Genomic DNA, 14,349 nt, shown 5'->3' with positions numbered 1-14,349 from the left:
GGGGATCAGGCCAGCAGGGGAGAGCAGTTAGGGGCGATCAGGCAGGCAGGCAGGCAGAGCTGGTTAGGGGTGATCAGGCAGGCAGGCAGGTGAGTGGTTAGGAGCCAGCAGTCCCGGATTGCGAGAGGGATGTCCAATTGCTGGTTTAGGCCTGATCCTGCAGGCATCGGGCCTAAACCAGCAGGGTCCCGGATTGGAGAGGGTGCAGGCCGTACGGAGGGACACCCCCTCCCATGCACGAATTTTGTGCACCAGGCCTCTAGTTTATAATAACTGCTTTGATGTCTTTGTCTGTTAAATCTAGTATCTGGGGACCCTGAAAGAGCCAATTGCTTGCTTTTTTCTTTCCTTATTATGAACCACATTTTTCTGTTTTCTTTTGTATGTTTTATACATTTTTTATAATTGTACAATTTAGATAATATATTGTAGCAACTCTGGATTCTGATTGCATCCTCTCTGCCCCTAAAGCTTCTCATTGCTGATTTTTGTTTAATAACTTACCTATAATAAATCTGTGAAATCAGTTTGTCCTGTGGCATGTGGCAACAAATGTCTCTGCCCTGTTTATTATTGTTTTTATTTAAAGATGCCTTCCCAGGAGTCATCCTTTATGCCAGTCAATGATTGGTCAAAACTGTGCTCAAATACATAGAGCCAGTAATAGGCGTTTTTTTTTTCTTCTGCTGACAGATTTGTGTGTAAATTGGGGAAAGCATTTAAAGTTCAGACCATTTTCAAGTGTGCCTCAGTTTTTATGTTCCCCTGAGGCTTATTATGAGTCTAGCCAGGAATGTGTGGATAGTTGGGATCTCTCTAATCTCTGCTACATATCATGCAGCCCCTGCTCAGCCAGAAATACATTGAATGTTTATCAAGCCTACTTATGGCTGTCTCTCCCCCAAGATCTCTTTGTTAAGTCCCCTGCTAATCAGCCAGTCCGCTTGTTTCTTGCCCCCATTGGATCTACAATCTATATTCACTTTGATAGCTTCAGAGTTTTCCTTTGCACTTTTGGGCCTAGGTTTTCTGCTTTTCACTAAGAATGAACTCAATCCACTCTCTCAGCAAAGCTGCTAGTTTTCATGACCTGTTCTACCCTCAGACAACTACTGCACTGACTTAACTGATAGGGTAGGAAGAGTAATGGGAGCTGGCTAATGAAACAGTGCCCCAGACCTCTACTACTGGTATTTCCAAGTTCAGTAGATTTTCATGAACAATTATTTTTCAGTTTATTGTATGCATTTGGTCAGTTTCCAATAATTTGAGGTGATTTTTTTTCTTAATCATCACGGTGGGGGGTATGTTTCCATTGATTTTTAGAGAGAGAGGAAGGCAGAGGGGGGAGGGAGGGAGAGAGAGAGAGACATCAATGTAAAAGAAATACCAAATGGTTGCCTCCCGCACGACTGATCAGGGATCGAACACACAACCTGGTTACCATATGTGTCCTGGGAACTGAACCCTCAACCCCTTGGTGCACGGGATGACGCTCCAACTGAGCTGAGTCACACTGGCCACAGGGATCGAACACACAACCTGGTTACCATATGTGTCCAGGGAACTGAACCCTCAATCCCTTGGTGCACGGGATGACGCTCCAACTGAGTCACACTGGCCGGGACTGAGGTGATTGTTTTTTGACAGTTTTTTTCCCAGCTATAAATTTGCTTTTGCAGAGAGGATTTGCCAAACTCTTCACTCCATCATGCTGGTAACTTCCTTTACTTCCTTTTGGTGTTTTTTGAAATGTTTATTTATGTGGTTTTTCATACAAAGACATACAAAATGTTGCATCAAAAGCATATTATTTTAAAGTCCATTTAAAATTTATTTCTAAGATGCTACATTTCAGTCCTTTTAATGAATATAGTTAAACAAAAATTTAATCTTTTCATTGTTACAGATTTCAAGTTCCACCTATAAAGACAGGAATGAGGAATACAGAAGACAGTTCACACAACTACCTGATACAGAGAAGCTGATAGCAGGTAAGAAAGACAGGAAGTTGCAGAAAACCACTTTACTACCTCATTATCAAAATAGAACTGATGAGTGACAATACTCTAGAAAATTTCAGCTTTTGTGCTAGACAGAAAATGTTTTCCAATATAAGCAGCATGTTATTCATAATTACACAATGTAAAACTAAGTTGTAATTTGAGGAGGGGTGATGTCTGACTTATAAAAATATTAAATAATGTCTAAGAAAATCGAACTAAAGGGAAATGATTTGTCACAATTTCTACTGGTGCTTCTTTCAAATGGTTTTGTAAGAAAAATTTAAATTTGATGTTCAATATATATTATCTTTCCCCAAATAAAAGATACTCCTTAACAGGTTGTAGAGCAATTTTATAAAATTTTCTAGGGCTATATCATTATTCGTGTAATCTTTCAGATAGATGTTTTAGGAGCAGATTTTAGTCATTTTTCTTACAAAAGTGCGTTATTTATTTATTTTTTAATTTCAGAGAGGAAGGGAGAGGAAGAGATAGAAACATCAATGATGAGAGAGAATCATTGATGGGCTGCCTCCTGCATGCACGCCCCACACTTTGGATCCAGCGGGTAACCTGGGCATGTGCCCTGAGCCGGTATCAAACCGTGACCTCCTGGTTCATAGGTTAATGCTCAACCACTGAGCCACGCTGGCTGGGCAAATTTTGCTAGCTTTCAAGATCATTCTGGTAGGAGTGTAGAAGACAGAATAAAGGTTGAAGAGATTGGAGGCTGAATGCTCTGTCAGGGGACGGTGAAGACCTGGTTCTGGAAGCTAGAAGTCTAAGATTAAAGTGCTGTCAAGGTCACTTTCTGGTGAGAGCTGTCTTTCTGACTTGCATGTGGCCGCCTACTCACTGTGTCCTGACATAGCTTTTCCTCTGCGCATGTGTGCACAAGGAGAGAAAGAGCCGTTATTTTTAATATAAATCTAATATAGATATTTTACAATAAAAATATAGAACTATGTTTTTGTTTTAGTATATATTTTATTTAACCATTTATCCATTGAACTTTCTCAGATTTCTGATACTATTTTGCAGTACTTAATACAACATAACTGAATTTCTAGATAGCTAAAGTACTTTAAAACCCAGTATTTAAAAAATAATAATAATGAATTAAAGCAAATTTTAAGAACATTTAAAAGTAATACATTCTCATAATAAAATGTTCGAATTCTACAAGAGGGCATATAGTGAAGGTGAGTGGCCCTTCCAATGAAAATCACTCTAACCTTCTTCCTGGGGGATAACTACCTTTAGTAATTTATGTATATTTCCAGAAATTTTCTGTTTCTATTTTCAGGGGAATATACCTATATTCCTAAGAGAACTAAAATGGGAGCACACTGTGTTTACTGTTTGAATCTTGTTTAGAGCTCTTTCTGTTAGCACTGCTTATGGATCCACTTTATTCTTTTAATGGTTGCTTAATATTCAATATGAATTTTGTACCATAATTTATTTAACAAATCCCCTATTGATGAAATTTTTATTGGCTCCTGTCTTTTACTATTACCACTAATGTTACTTTGAATCTTCTTTTACATTTGTTTTATCACACATGTGCACACATTGTAGGATAAATTCCATGAAGTGGAATTGTGGCAAAAGGGTAATGAACATTTAAAAAGTTTACTGTTGCCAAGTTATCCTCCAAAAGGGTTGTACCAGTGTTTATTCTCATCAGCAGTGTTTCTAAGTACCTGTTTTGCCATACCTCAGGAACTTTGCTTTAGCAAGATTTAGTAGATAGAAATGGTGCATAGTCATTGTTTAAATATGCATTTCTTTAATTAAGAAGGAGGTTGAGGATTTATTTATATATCTTTTTCTGTGAAGCTTTCTCTTCATAAACTTTGCTTATTTTTCTAGTGGTTATTTGTCTTATTCTTAACTTGAAGTAGCTTGTTAGATATTTAAAAAATTAGATTTTTTCCATGTGTGTTGCAAATGTTTCTTGCCAGTTTGTCAACTTGAAGTCAGATACTTTTCATGGAAACCTGTATACTAGTATGAGTATCATACTCATTATTGCTTTATTGAAAGAAATTAATTTGATGGCACAGTGTTGTATAAAACATTAAAGCTTTACAAAAAAGAAAATATTAAGTCATTGGGGATCCTACCACCTATAGATAATTTTGGTTAATATTTTATGGGCAGTTTTCTAGATATTTTTTTAGTGTGTATATTTGCTTTTCATGTAGAAAATCTCAGATAATCTCATTAAATATCAGATAATCTTGATTTGATGGGCGAGTTTAGTAAGGTCACAGATTGAAAGGTAATTGAAGGTAAAAGAAAGAATCATATTGATACATACTTACAATAAACAATTTGAATTGGAATTTTACAAATACCATTTATATCAGAGCCTCCCAATAGTGAGGTACTTATGTATAAATCTAACAAACGTGCAGGCTTTCTATGCTGACAACTGGAAAACATTAATAAAAGAAGATCCAATAAATGTTTATGGATCAGAAGACTCAATATTGTTAAGATCTCAGTTCCCTCAAATGAAAATCCCAGTGAGCTTGAAACGGCCCTGGTGAGATCGGGATGGCCCCGGTGAGGCTGAAACGGCCCCGGTGAGGTCGGGACGGCCCCGGTGAGGCTAAAACGGCCCCGGTGAAACTGCTCCAGTGAGGTTGGGACAGATAATGGGGACCAGTATAGACTGATGAACAGGGGTAGATGCAGAGGCAGAGCAACATTGAACAGACTGTCAAACTACAGTGGGGAGCCTGGGGAGGGTTTGGGGGGGGATTAAGAGATCAACCGAAGGACTTATATGCATGCATATAAGATTAACCAATGGACACAAGACACCGGCGGGTAGGGGCCGGGGGAATATCAAGGGGGGGAAAAAGGAGACATATGTAATACTTTTTGGAATACTTTAAGAAATAAAAATTATAAAAAAAAATCCTCACCTGAGGTTATTTTTTCCATTGATTTTTAGAGAGTGTAAGGGAGGGAGGGATGAAGGAAAGGAGGAAAAGAGAGAGAGGAAGGGAGGGAGAAAGAGAGCGAGAAAGAGAGAAATTGACAATAATTGGTTGCTTCCTGCAAGAGCTGGGAAATCTAACCTGCAACCCAGGTGTGTGCCCTTGATCCAGAATCGAACCCTTGGCCTTTTGGTGCAAGGGCTGATGCTCTAACCATTGAGAAACATTGACCAAGGCCATAAAATGATTTTTTGAAAATTTTTTTTATTGATTTCAGAGAGGAAGGGAGAGGGAGAAAGATAGAAACATCAATGATGAAAGGGAATCATTGATCAGCTGCCTCTTGTATCCCCCCCCCCTGGGGATCGAGACCACAACTCGGGCATGTGCTCTGGCCAGGAATGGAACCATGACCTCCTGGTTCATAGGTCAATGCTCAACCACTGAGCAACACTGGCTGGGCCATAAAATGATTTTTTATAAACATTGCTTTCTTATTCCATTATATATGAATCAGATTGTTAACATGACTCAAATCAGGTAGACTATTGCTTTCTGAAATGCTGATAATTATGTGCTTGTTTATCAGTAGGAAAATTGGGAGCAAAAAAAGTAAAATCCTTTTGCTTTTAAAATATTTTGGTCATTTCTCACATAGAATATATTGCTAGAAAGCTATTATATAAAAACTAAATTGTATTGAGTTACAAATTTATTAAAATAAAATATACCTGTTTTTGGGAAACCATTTTTAAACCCTTGTAAAAAGCCTGTCTATCTATCCTTCCTATATAATAAAGAGGTAACATGCAAATTGACCATCACTCCAACACACAAGATGGTAGCCCCCATGTGGACACAAGACGGCCGGCAGGGGAGGGCAGTTTGGGGGGACCAGGCCAGCAGGGGAGGGCAGTTGGGGCAATCGGGCAGGCAGGGGAGCAGTTAGGCGTCAATCACGCTAGCAGGGGAGTGGTTAGGGGGTGATCAGGGTGGCAGGCAGAAGCTGTTATGGGCAATCAGGCAGGCAGGCGAGCAGCTGGGAGCCAGCAGTCCTGGATTGTGAGAGGGATGTGCCACTGCCCGGTGGAATTGGGCCTAAACGGGCAGTCGGACATCCCTTGAGGGGTTCCAGATTAGAAAGGGTGCAGGCTGGGCTGAGGGACCCCCCCCCTCCCCCATGCACGAATTTCATGCGCCGAGCCTCTAGTATTAAATAATCTTCAGTTAAAATAATACAGTTGCTCACTGTGGCTTTGTACATTGTTAATGTAAAGTAATGCAGTTGTTCTCAGAGTGTGTTCCACAGAGCAGCCATGTTGGCATCACCTGGGAGCTTGTTTCACATGCAAACTCTTCATCCCAGCCCGGACATTTAATCAGAAGCTCTGGGGAAGGGGCCCAGCAAGCTGTGTTTTAATACGTCTGCCAGATATTTTTATGTGAAATTTGAGAAGCATGTGTCAGTGGTTTTGATAAAAACTTCACGACACCTCAAGGTAATCTTTAGCCCAATCTCTGTTTTAGAAATGCATACTAGTAAATGAGTAACTTAATCTGCTTAATTATTTGCTAGGATTTTTTGTTTGGTGGCATCTCAGTTTTGTTTTGCTGAAGGAAGCATTTTGAAAGAGTGCGTTACTTTGCTCAATTTTCAGTATTTGCTTAGAATTTTAATGACTAAACCTAAATATTTTGAGGTTTATAACCTCCACAAGTTTTCCTAAAATTCCTAATCACTGTATATATAGTTTTAAAATTTATCAGTTTAACTAAATCTCCTCGTAGCAGCCTTTTATATCTTGTATAATTGGTAATTTAGCAATACTACTAGTATTTACATTAGCCAAAGAGTCAGATCTTAATCTTAGAAGCATGGTATTAACTTGTTATAGGCAGTGGCATTTACCAGTACTCTTGATTTTGCTGGATTTTAATGCTGGTGTGGAGAGGATCAACTTTAACAAACAAACTAACACACACACACACACACACACACACACACACACACACACACATACACACACACTTGTTGGAGTTATCCCTCCCTCACCTTTGTCCAACATCTAATTAATCACCAATTTTCCATCAGTACTACCTCTTAATATTTTTGAATCTACCTACTTCTTTCTCTTAATACTGTCATCTTTTGGTCTGGGCCACTGTCAGTTTTCCCTTGGATTTCCAACTGATTTATCTGAATCCATTCTCCCAGTGTGAATAAAGATACAACTGATCGTGCCCCTTCCACTTAAAACTTACCAGGGGCTTCTCATCAGGATCACAGCTCACCAGGGCCTGAGACACCCTCCCTTGCCTAGCTTCTCCAGGCCCGAGATCTGTCTTTGTATACAGTAGCTTAAATGTGCTGTGCTTCTTTCTACCATGGGGCCTGTGTAAATACTGTTTGTTCCCTCATGGTCTCGCTGACCCTTTATTGATCTTTAGGTCTCAGTTTAAAGATTACTTTTTCTGGAAAACTTTTCCTGATTAACTTCCTACCTGCCCCACCCCCCATACCTATGTATGCCTTGTTATATTCTCTCAGAGCTTTCTCTACACTTTGGTCATTATACTTATACATTTATTTGTTTATTGTATGCCTTCCCCTCTAGACTGTGTTCCATGAGGCCAAGGTCCTTTTCTGGTAACCCTAGTGTCTGGTGCACAAAGAATACGAATGAGTAAATGAATAAATGAATGAATGAGCGCATGAACTAATGAATGAAGAGTGATGATTTTCTGTGTACTAAAGTAGTATAAGATTTGTTAAGTTGCCATATTTTTGTGACTAAGCTGTTCCTTATTTGTGTAGATTATGCTTGTGCTCTTCAGAAAGACATTTTGCTTCAGGGACGACTATACCTTTCAGAAAACTGGCTATGTTTCCATAGCAACATCTTCAAATGGGAAACTACAGTAAGACATATTTTGATTTGATATGTTGATACAAATAATTGCAGATAGAAATGTATACAGTACTCCTAAAAGTAATGTACTTTAAATCCTAAAGTAAATTTTTACATATTTGTATATCTATACTTGTATATATGTAAACACAATATGTGTTGTAGAAGTGTGCAATATATTTTTCTTAATACTTTGAGCTCCATGTGTACATATGTAATACAGTCGGAGAAAGATTTCAGATTGAAAAAAGCTTGATTATACATCCTTTTGACTGCCAAAATCATGTCTTATCACAGTCTGAATTGTGTGTGTGTGTGTGTGTGTGTGTGTAGAACATGAACACCCACATGTCTTTTCACACTTTATCCTAATGTTAGAGATAGGAGTTGAAGCAGGAAATTACTGAAAGGAAGAATGTCTGACTGCTGACTCTGTTTTTCGGAGAAAAAACAAACATGTAATTAATATGAACTCCTTTAGGTTTTTCTAGTTTGGGTTAAATTGATGTAATACTTGGTGTTTTGTGTTATATGTATTATGAAAAAAATCCATTTTGCAATTTTTTTCCTTTTGTGTATTTAGATTTCTATTGCTTTAAAAAATATAACCTTCATGACCAAGGAGAAAACTGCTCGACTCATCCCAAATGCTATCCAGATCGCTACAGACAGTGAAAAGGTAAAAAACTTTTCTGCCTTTGCCTTATTGCATAATGTGGAGAAAATCTGCCTATACTAATCATCAGTGTTAGGAATATAAGCAATTCTTCTTAGAATTATGGATATCTAATCAAGTACATTGAATTTCATGCTAGATTTCTGTATACTTAAATACTTATTGATGGTTAAACGACTGCTAACATTTTTTATACTTTATAGTTTAAAGAGAACTTTATTCCATATTTATCATTTCTTCATTATAAGAAATAGATAGATTAAGCATTAGCAAACCATCCTTATTATTTCTAATACAGTAATAATTCTATAATTGTTTTTTATGCATAATAGTAATACAAACAAATGATTCTGTTGAACAGAGGTTTGGGTAGCATACAAGTAAACGCAATCATTTAAATAATATTTTAGGATGGGAATTATCTTTAACCGCCATCATTTATATTATCCACCTGTAATATCTGCCATTTCTTAGTGGAGATATATGAAGAATCTTTCTATACCCATCTGGAAAATTGATTAGGGCTCTATGTGTGACATTAGGTCACATGTTATGTATGTAATCCTATTTGGAAAAGTTCCTAGCTATGTTCTTGTTATAAAAAGTTTGCTTTTTGGAGACTATTATATAGCAAGGTTTCAATGTGTTAATTAGAAAATTATACTTTAACATCTTTGTATGAAAAATGAAAAATGTAACACCTGAAATATTATTAGTTTGATATTTTATTTAACAAATCAAACATAGGACTGAGCTTTCTCATTCCTGGAAATAAACATTTAATCATAAAAAGTCACAAACTAGGGGAAGGGAAGAGATGATACACAGAAACTATATTTAGTGCTGCCACTTGTCAGATTTTTTCATAAGAGCCTATATTAAAATGTGACTACAAAAATCCACTTAAATGCATAGGAAGAAATAGGGTTACATGCAAACATAGACTTATAGGTTGAAACATGCTATTTCTCTCCTACAAAATTCAAAGCAAAGTTTATTGTTAATATGGGTGTTTTATATGTATAATTAGCAGAGATTAGATATTTCTAGATATTTGAGACTATGAAAGATGATATAATTTTTAAAAAAAATATATGTATTTTTATTGATTTCAGGGAGGAAGGGAGAGGGAGAGAGAGAAACATCAATGATGAGAGAGAATCATTGATTGGCTGCCTCTTGCACACCCCACACTGGGGATGAGGGCACAACCCGGGCATGTGCCCTGACCAGGAATTGAACCGTGCCCTCCTGGTTCATAGGTCAATGTTCAACTACTGAGCCATGCCAGCTGGGTGAAAGATGATATAATTTAAAATTACGATCCTTAAAAATTAATTTATCTCTGAAATCCACTGTATTTTTTCATATTCTTTGTTTATACTTGTCTCAAGGGCTACCAAATCACATCTCTTTGCAAAGTTTAGAATAAATAAAATTTTAATTTTTTCCATAAATTTATTTAGATTGATTTTCATAGTTAAACTACGATGAACATAAATAGCAACCTATTTCAAGCTCCTTTCCCTAGTAAATATTGATGAAATTGTATTTGCTGTAAGATACAATGTGAAAGACACCTTGTCCATGCACCAATTACCTGTTTTACATCTAGATATTTGAGACTATGAAAAGTTAAAAAGTAACAAAAAGTTAAAAAGAGTATATAAAGTAGGCGGTGGTGACTTACTAGTTTGCTTTGACCATAGCAAATGCCAACAGAGCTTCATGACAGATACTTTCCCCCTTTTTAAAATGTCACTAAAATTATCCTACTCTTTTTATTTTCAGTTTTTCTTTACATCTTTTGGTGCCAGGGATAGAAGTTACCTCAGTATCTTTAGATTGTGGCAGAATGCACTATTAGACAAGGTAAGTGTTCATACCAAAGGCAGGTACTTATTATTACAGCAACCTCCCAGTGTTTACCTAAACAGTGTTTGTGAGTTGAAAAGTTCCTTTTCATTTTTCTGGACTTAATGTTGACTAGACTATTTAAATTCCAAGAAGAAACTTGTAGTTATGAGTTAGGATATTAATTGTAATCCCCAGGGTAACCACCAAGAAAATAACTTTAGAAGTAAATAAAAGAAACTTTAAATGACTTTAAGTGGTACACTAGCACTATCTATAACACATAAGAAGGCAGTAATGGAGGAATAGAAGGGCAAAAAAAGACATGACATAGAAAAAAATAGCAAAATTGCAGATAGTACATTAAATTGTTAAATGGATTAAAAACTTCAATATAAGATAGAGATAGGCAGAATGAATAAAAAAATATGATGCACCTATATGCTGTATATAAGAGACACATTAGATTTAAAGGCATAAACTGATGAAACATAAAAGCATGGAAAAATATATACCATAGACAATAACCAAAAGAGAGCTATTACTATAGTAATATCAGACAAAAATTAATAGAGACAAGGAAGAATGTTTTATAAAAATAAAAGGATAAATCTGTCTGGAATTTATAATAATTATAGACTTATATGCACCTAGTAACAGAGCTCTAAAATACATGAAACAAACACTGTCAGAATCGAATGGAGAAATAGATAATTCAGCAATAATAGTTGGAGCTTTCAATACCTCACTTTCAGTGATGGATAACACAACCAGACAGAAAATCAAAAAGGAAATAGGCCCTGGCCGGTTTGGCTCAGTGGATAGAGCGTCGGCCTGCGGACTGAAGGGTCCCAGGTTCGATTCCGGTCAGGGGCATGTACCTTGGTTGCGGGCCCATCCACAGTGGTAGGTGTGCGGGAGGCAGCTGATCGGTGTTTCTCTCTCATTGATGTTTCTATCTCTCTGTCCCTCTCCCTTCCTCTCGGTAAAAAAATCAATAAAATATATTAAAAAAAAAAGGAAATAGAAGACTCGAACAAAATTGTAAGCTAACTAGAACTAATAAAAAGATATCTATGGGACACTCCACTCAGAATACACATCCTTCTCAAGTATACATGGAACATTCTCCAGAACAGACCATATGCTAGATCATAAAGCAAGCTTTAATATATTCAAATGTATTAAAATAATATAAAATATGCTCTCTGACCACCAAGAAATGAAATTAGAAATCAGTAACAGAAGAAAATTTGGGGAATTCACAAAAAGTAGATATTAAACAGAACACTCCTAAATAACAATGGGTGAAAGAAAGGGAAAATTAGAAAATACTTTGAGTTAAATGAAAACAAAAACACACATACCAAAATTTATGAGATACAGCTAAAGCAGTGCTTAGATGGGGATTTATAACTGTAAACACCTATATTAAGCCCTGGCTGGGTAGCTCGTTTGGTTAGAGCATTTTCCCAGTATGCCAAGGTTTTGGGCTTGATCCCTGGTCAGGGCACATAAAGGAAGCAACCAATGAATTCATGGATAGGTGGAGCAATGAATCAATGTCTCTCTTTCTCCCCTTCCTCTCTCTCTAAAATCAATTTAAAAATTTAAACTCCCCCTATATTAAAAAAGAAGAATGATCTCAAATTAATAGCCTAACTTTCCACCTTAAGAAAGAAAAAGGAGCCCTGGCTGGTATGGTTCAGTTATTGGAGCGTTGTCAGATAGGCCAAAAGGTGATGGGTTCTGTTCTTGGTGTGTGTGGGAGGCAGCAAATTATGTTTCTCTCTCTCTCTCCCTCCCTCTCTCCTCTCTCTCTCAAAATGGAAGCAAAGAGATGACAAAGATTGGAACAGAAATGAATGAATTAGAGAATAGAAAAATGAATGAAATAGAGAATAGAAAGATAGAATCAACAGAACCCAAAGTTCTTTATTTGAAAAGATCAACAAAATGGACAAAACTTTAGCTAAATTGACCAACAAATTAGTTAAATTAAATGGACAAAAACCTAGAAAGTCACTAACTATTGAAACTGACTCAAGTAGAAATAGAAAATCTGAATAGACTGATAGCAGGAAATAGACTGAATTAATAATAAAAAATCTGCCCACAAAGAAAAACCCAGACCCAGATAGCTTCATTGGTGAATTCTGCAAAATGTTTACAGTAGAATAGACACCAATCCTTCACAAAGTATTCCAAAAATATAAGAGGAGGGAACACTTACCAACCCACTCTGAGTCCAGTATTACCTTGAATATCAAAATCATACCAATAATATCACAAGAAAACCACGGTCTTTATGTTCATTATGTCTATGAATATAGAAACAAAAATCCTCAACAAAATGTTAGCAAACAAAATCCAGCAACATCAGTAAAGATTATATTCTAGAACTAAATGAGATTTGTACAAGGTTTATTCAACATATGAAAATCAATCAATGTAATACACTATATTAGTAGAATAGAGGACATGCCCGGCTGGCGTGGCTCAATGGTTGAGCATCGGCCTAGGAACCAGGAGCTCACGGTTCGATTCCCAGTCAGGGCACATCCTTGAGTTGTGGGCTCAATCCCCAGGGTGGGCCTGCAGGAGGCAGCCAATCAATGATTCTCTCTCATTGATGTTCCCATCTCTCTCTCACCCTTCCTCTCTGACATCAATAAAAATATTTTAAAAAACAAAACAAAAATCATCTCAATCAATACAGAATAAGTATCTGACAACATTCTTTCCTGGTGAAAAACAAAACAAACTAGGATTAGCAGGGAATTTCTTTGACCTGAAATAGCTAACAGCTGATATATTTAATGGTGAAAGGCTAATGCTTTCTTCCTAAGGTCAGGAATAAGACAAGGATGTCCTTTCTAGCCAACATTGTATTGAAGGTTCTAGCCAGGGAAATTAGAGGAGAAAAATAAAGGTAAAACACATCCAGATTAAAAAAATGAAGAAATAAAACTATCTCCATTTGTCAGATGACATATATATTTCTAAGGAAGCCAATATATACCTATTAGAACTAGTAAGTTCAGCAAGGTTTCAGGATACATTATCAAAACACAAAAATCAATTATATTTCTGTATGCTCACAATGAACAATCCAAAAAAACAAAAAACAAAAACCCCACCCTAGTTTATTTACAATAACATCAAAAAGAATAAAATACTTGGGAATAACTTTAAGAAAAGAACTATAAGACATGGTTACTGAAAGCTAATAAACACTGTTGGAAGAAATTAAAGAAGACAAGTATATGAAAAGAATCTCTTGGATAAGAGACTTAATATTATTAAGATAGCAATACTCCTGAGCCTCCAATTGATGTGCAGATTCAGTGCAATCCTTATCAAAATCCCAACTGGCATTTTTGTAGAAATTGACAAGTGGAGCCTAAAATTCATATGGAAATGCAAAGTATCCAAAATAGCCAAAAACCATTGTGCAAAAGAAGAATAAAGTTAGATGAATTAGTCTGTTAGGGCTGCCACAACAAAATACCATAGACTTGACTGAGTGCTTTAAACAACAGAAGTTTATCTTTTCACAGTTCTGGAGGCTGGAAGTCCAAGACTATGGTGCCAGCAGGGTGAATTTCTGGTGTGACCTCTCTCATTAGCTTGCAGCCTTCACACTATGTCCTCACATGGCTTTTTCTCTGTTCACCCACACTCTCAGTGTCTCTTCCTCTTTTTATATCAACGCCAGTCCTATGACACTTGGGCCTCACCCTTATGACCTCTGCCTTAGTCAGCTCAGGCTGCCATAACAAAATGCCGTGGACTGGATGGCTTAAACATCAGAAATTTATATTCTCACTAGAGGCCCGGTGCACAAAAATTTGTGCACTCAGGGGGTCCCTCAGCCCGGCCTATGCCCTCTTGCAGTGTGGGACCCCTCGGAGGATGTCCACCCCAGTGGGGACCCTCACCCCATGGAG

General features: G+C 37.0%; 1 protein-coding gene across 1 annotated transcript in view; it reads left to right on the top strand.

The window, feature by feature from the left end:
* Positions 1 to 14,349, top strand: part of GRAMD1C (GRAM domain containing 1C) — an 86,035-nt gene that overhangs the window by 20,122 nt on the left and 51,564 nt on the right. The window contains exons 3-6 of the mRNA XM_005873304.2: positions 1,910 to 1,994; positions 7,776 to 7,879; positions 8,453 to 8,548; positions 10,337 to 10,417. Of these exons, the coding sequence (XP_005873366.1) occupies positions 1,910 to 1,994; positions 7,776 to 7,879; positions 8,453 to 8,548; positions 10,337 to 10,417 (366 nt within the window). The remainder of the gene's footprint in view (positions 1 to 1,909; positions 1,995 to 7,775; positions 7,880 to 8,452; positions 8,549 to 10,336; positions 10,418 to 14,349) is intronic.

This window comes from Myotis brandtii, unplaced genomic scaffold, assembly GCF_000412655.1.
Source record: "Myotis brandtii unplaced genomic scaffold, ASM41265v1 scaffold406, whole genome shotgun sequence".
NCBI classification, from domain to species: Eukaryota; Metazoa; Chordata; class Mammalia; order Chiroptera; family Vespertilionidae; genus Myotis; species Myotis brandtii.
This window is presented reverse-complemented; position numbering and strand designations above follow the sequence as displayed.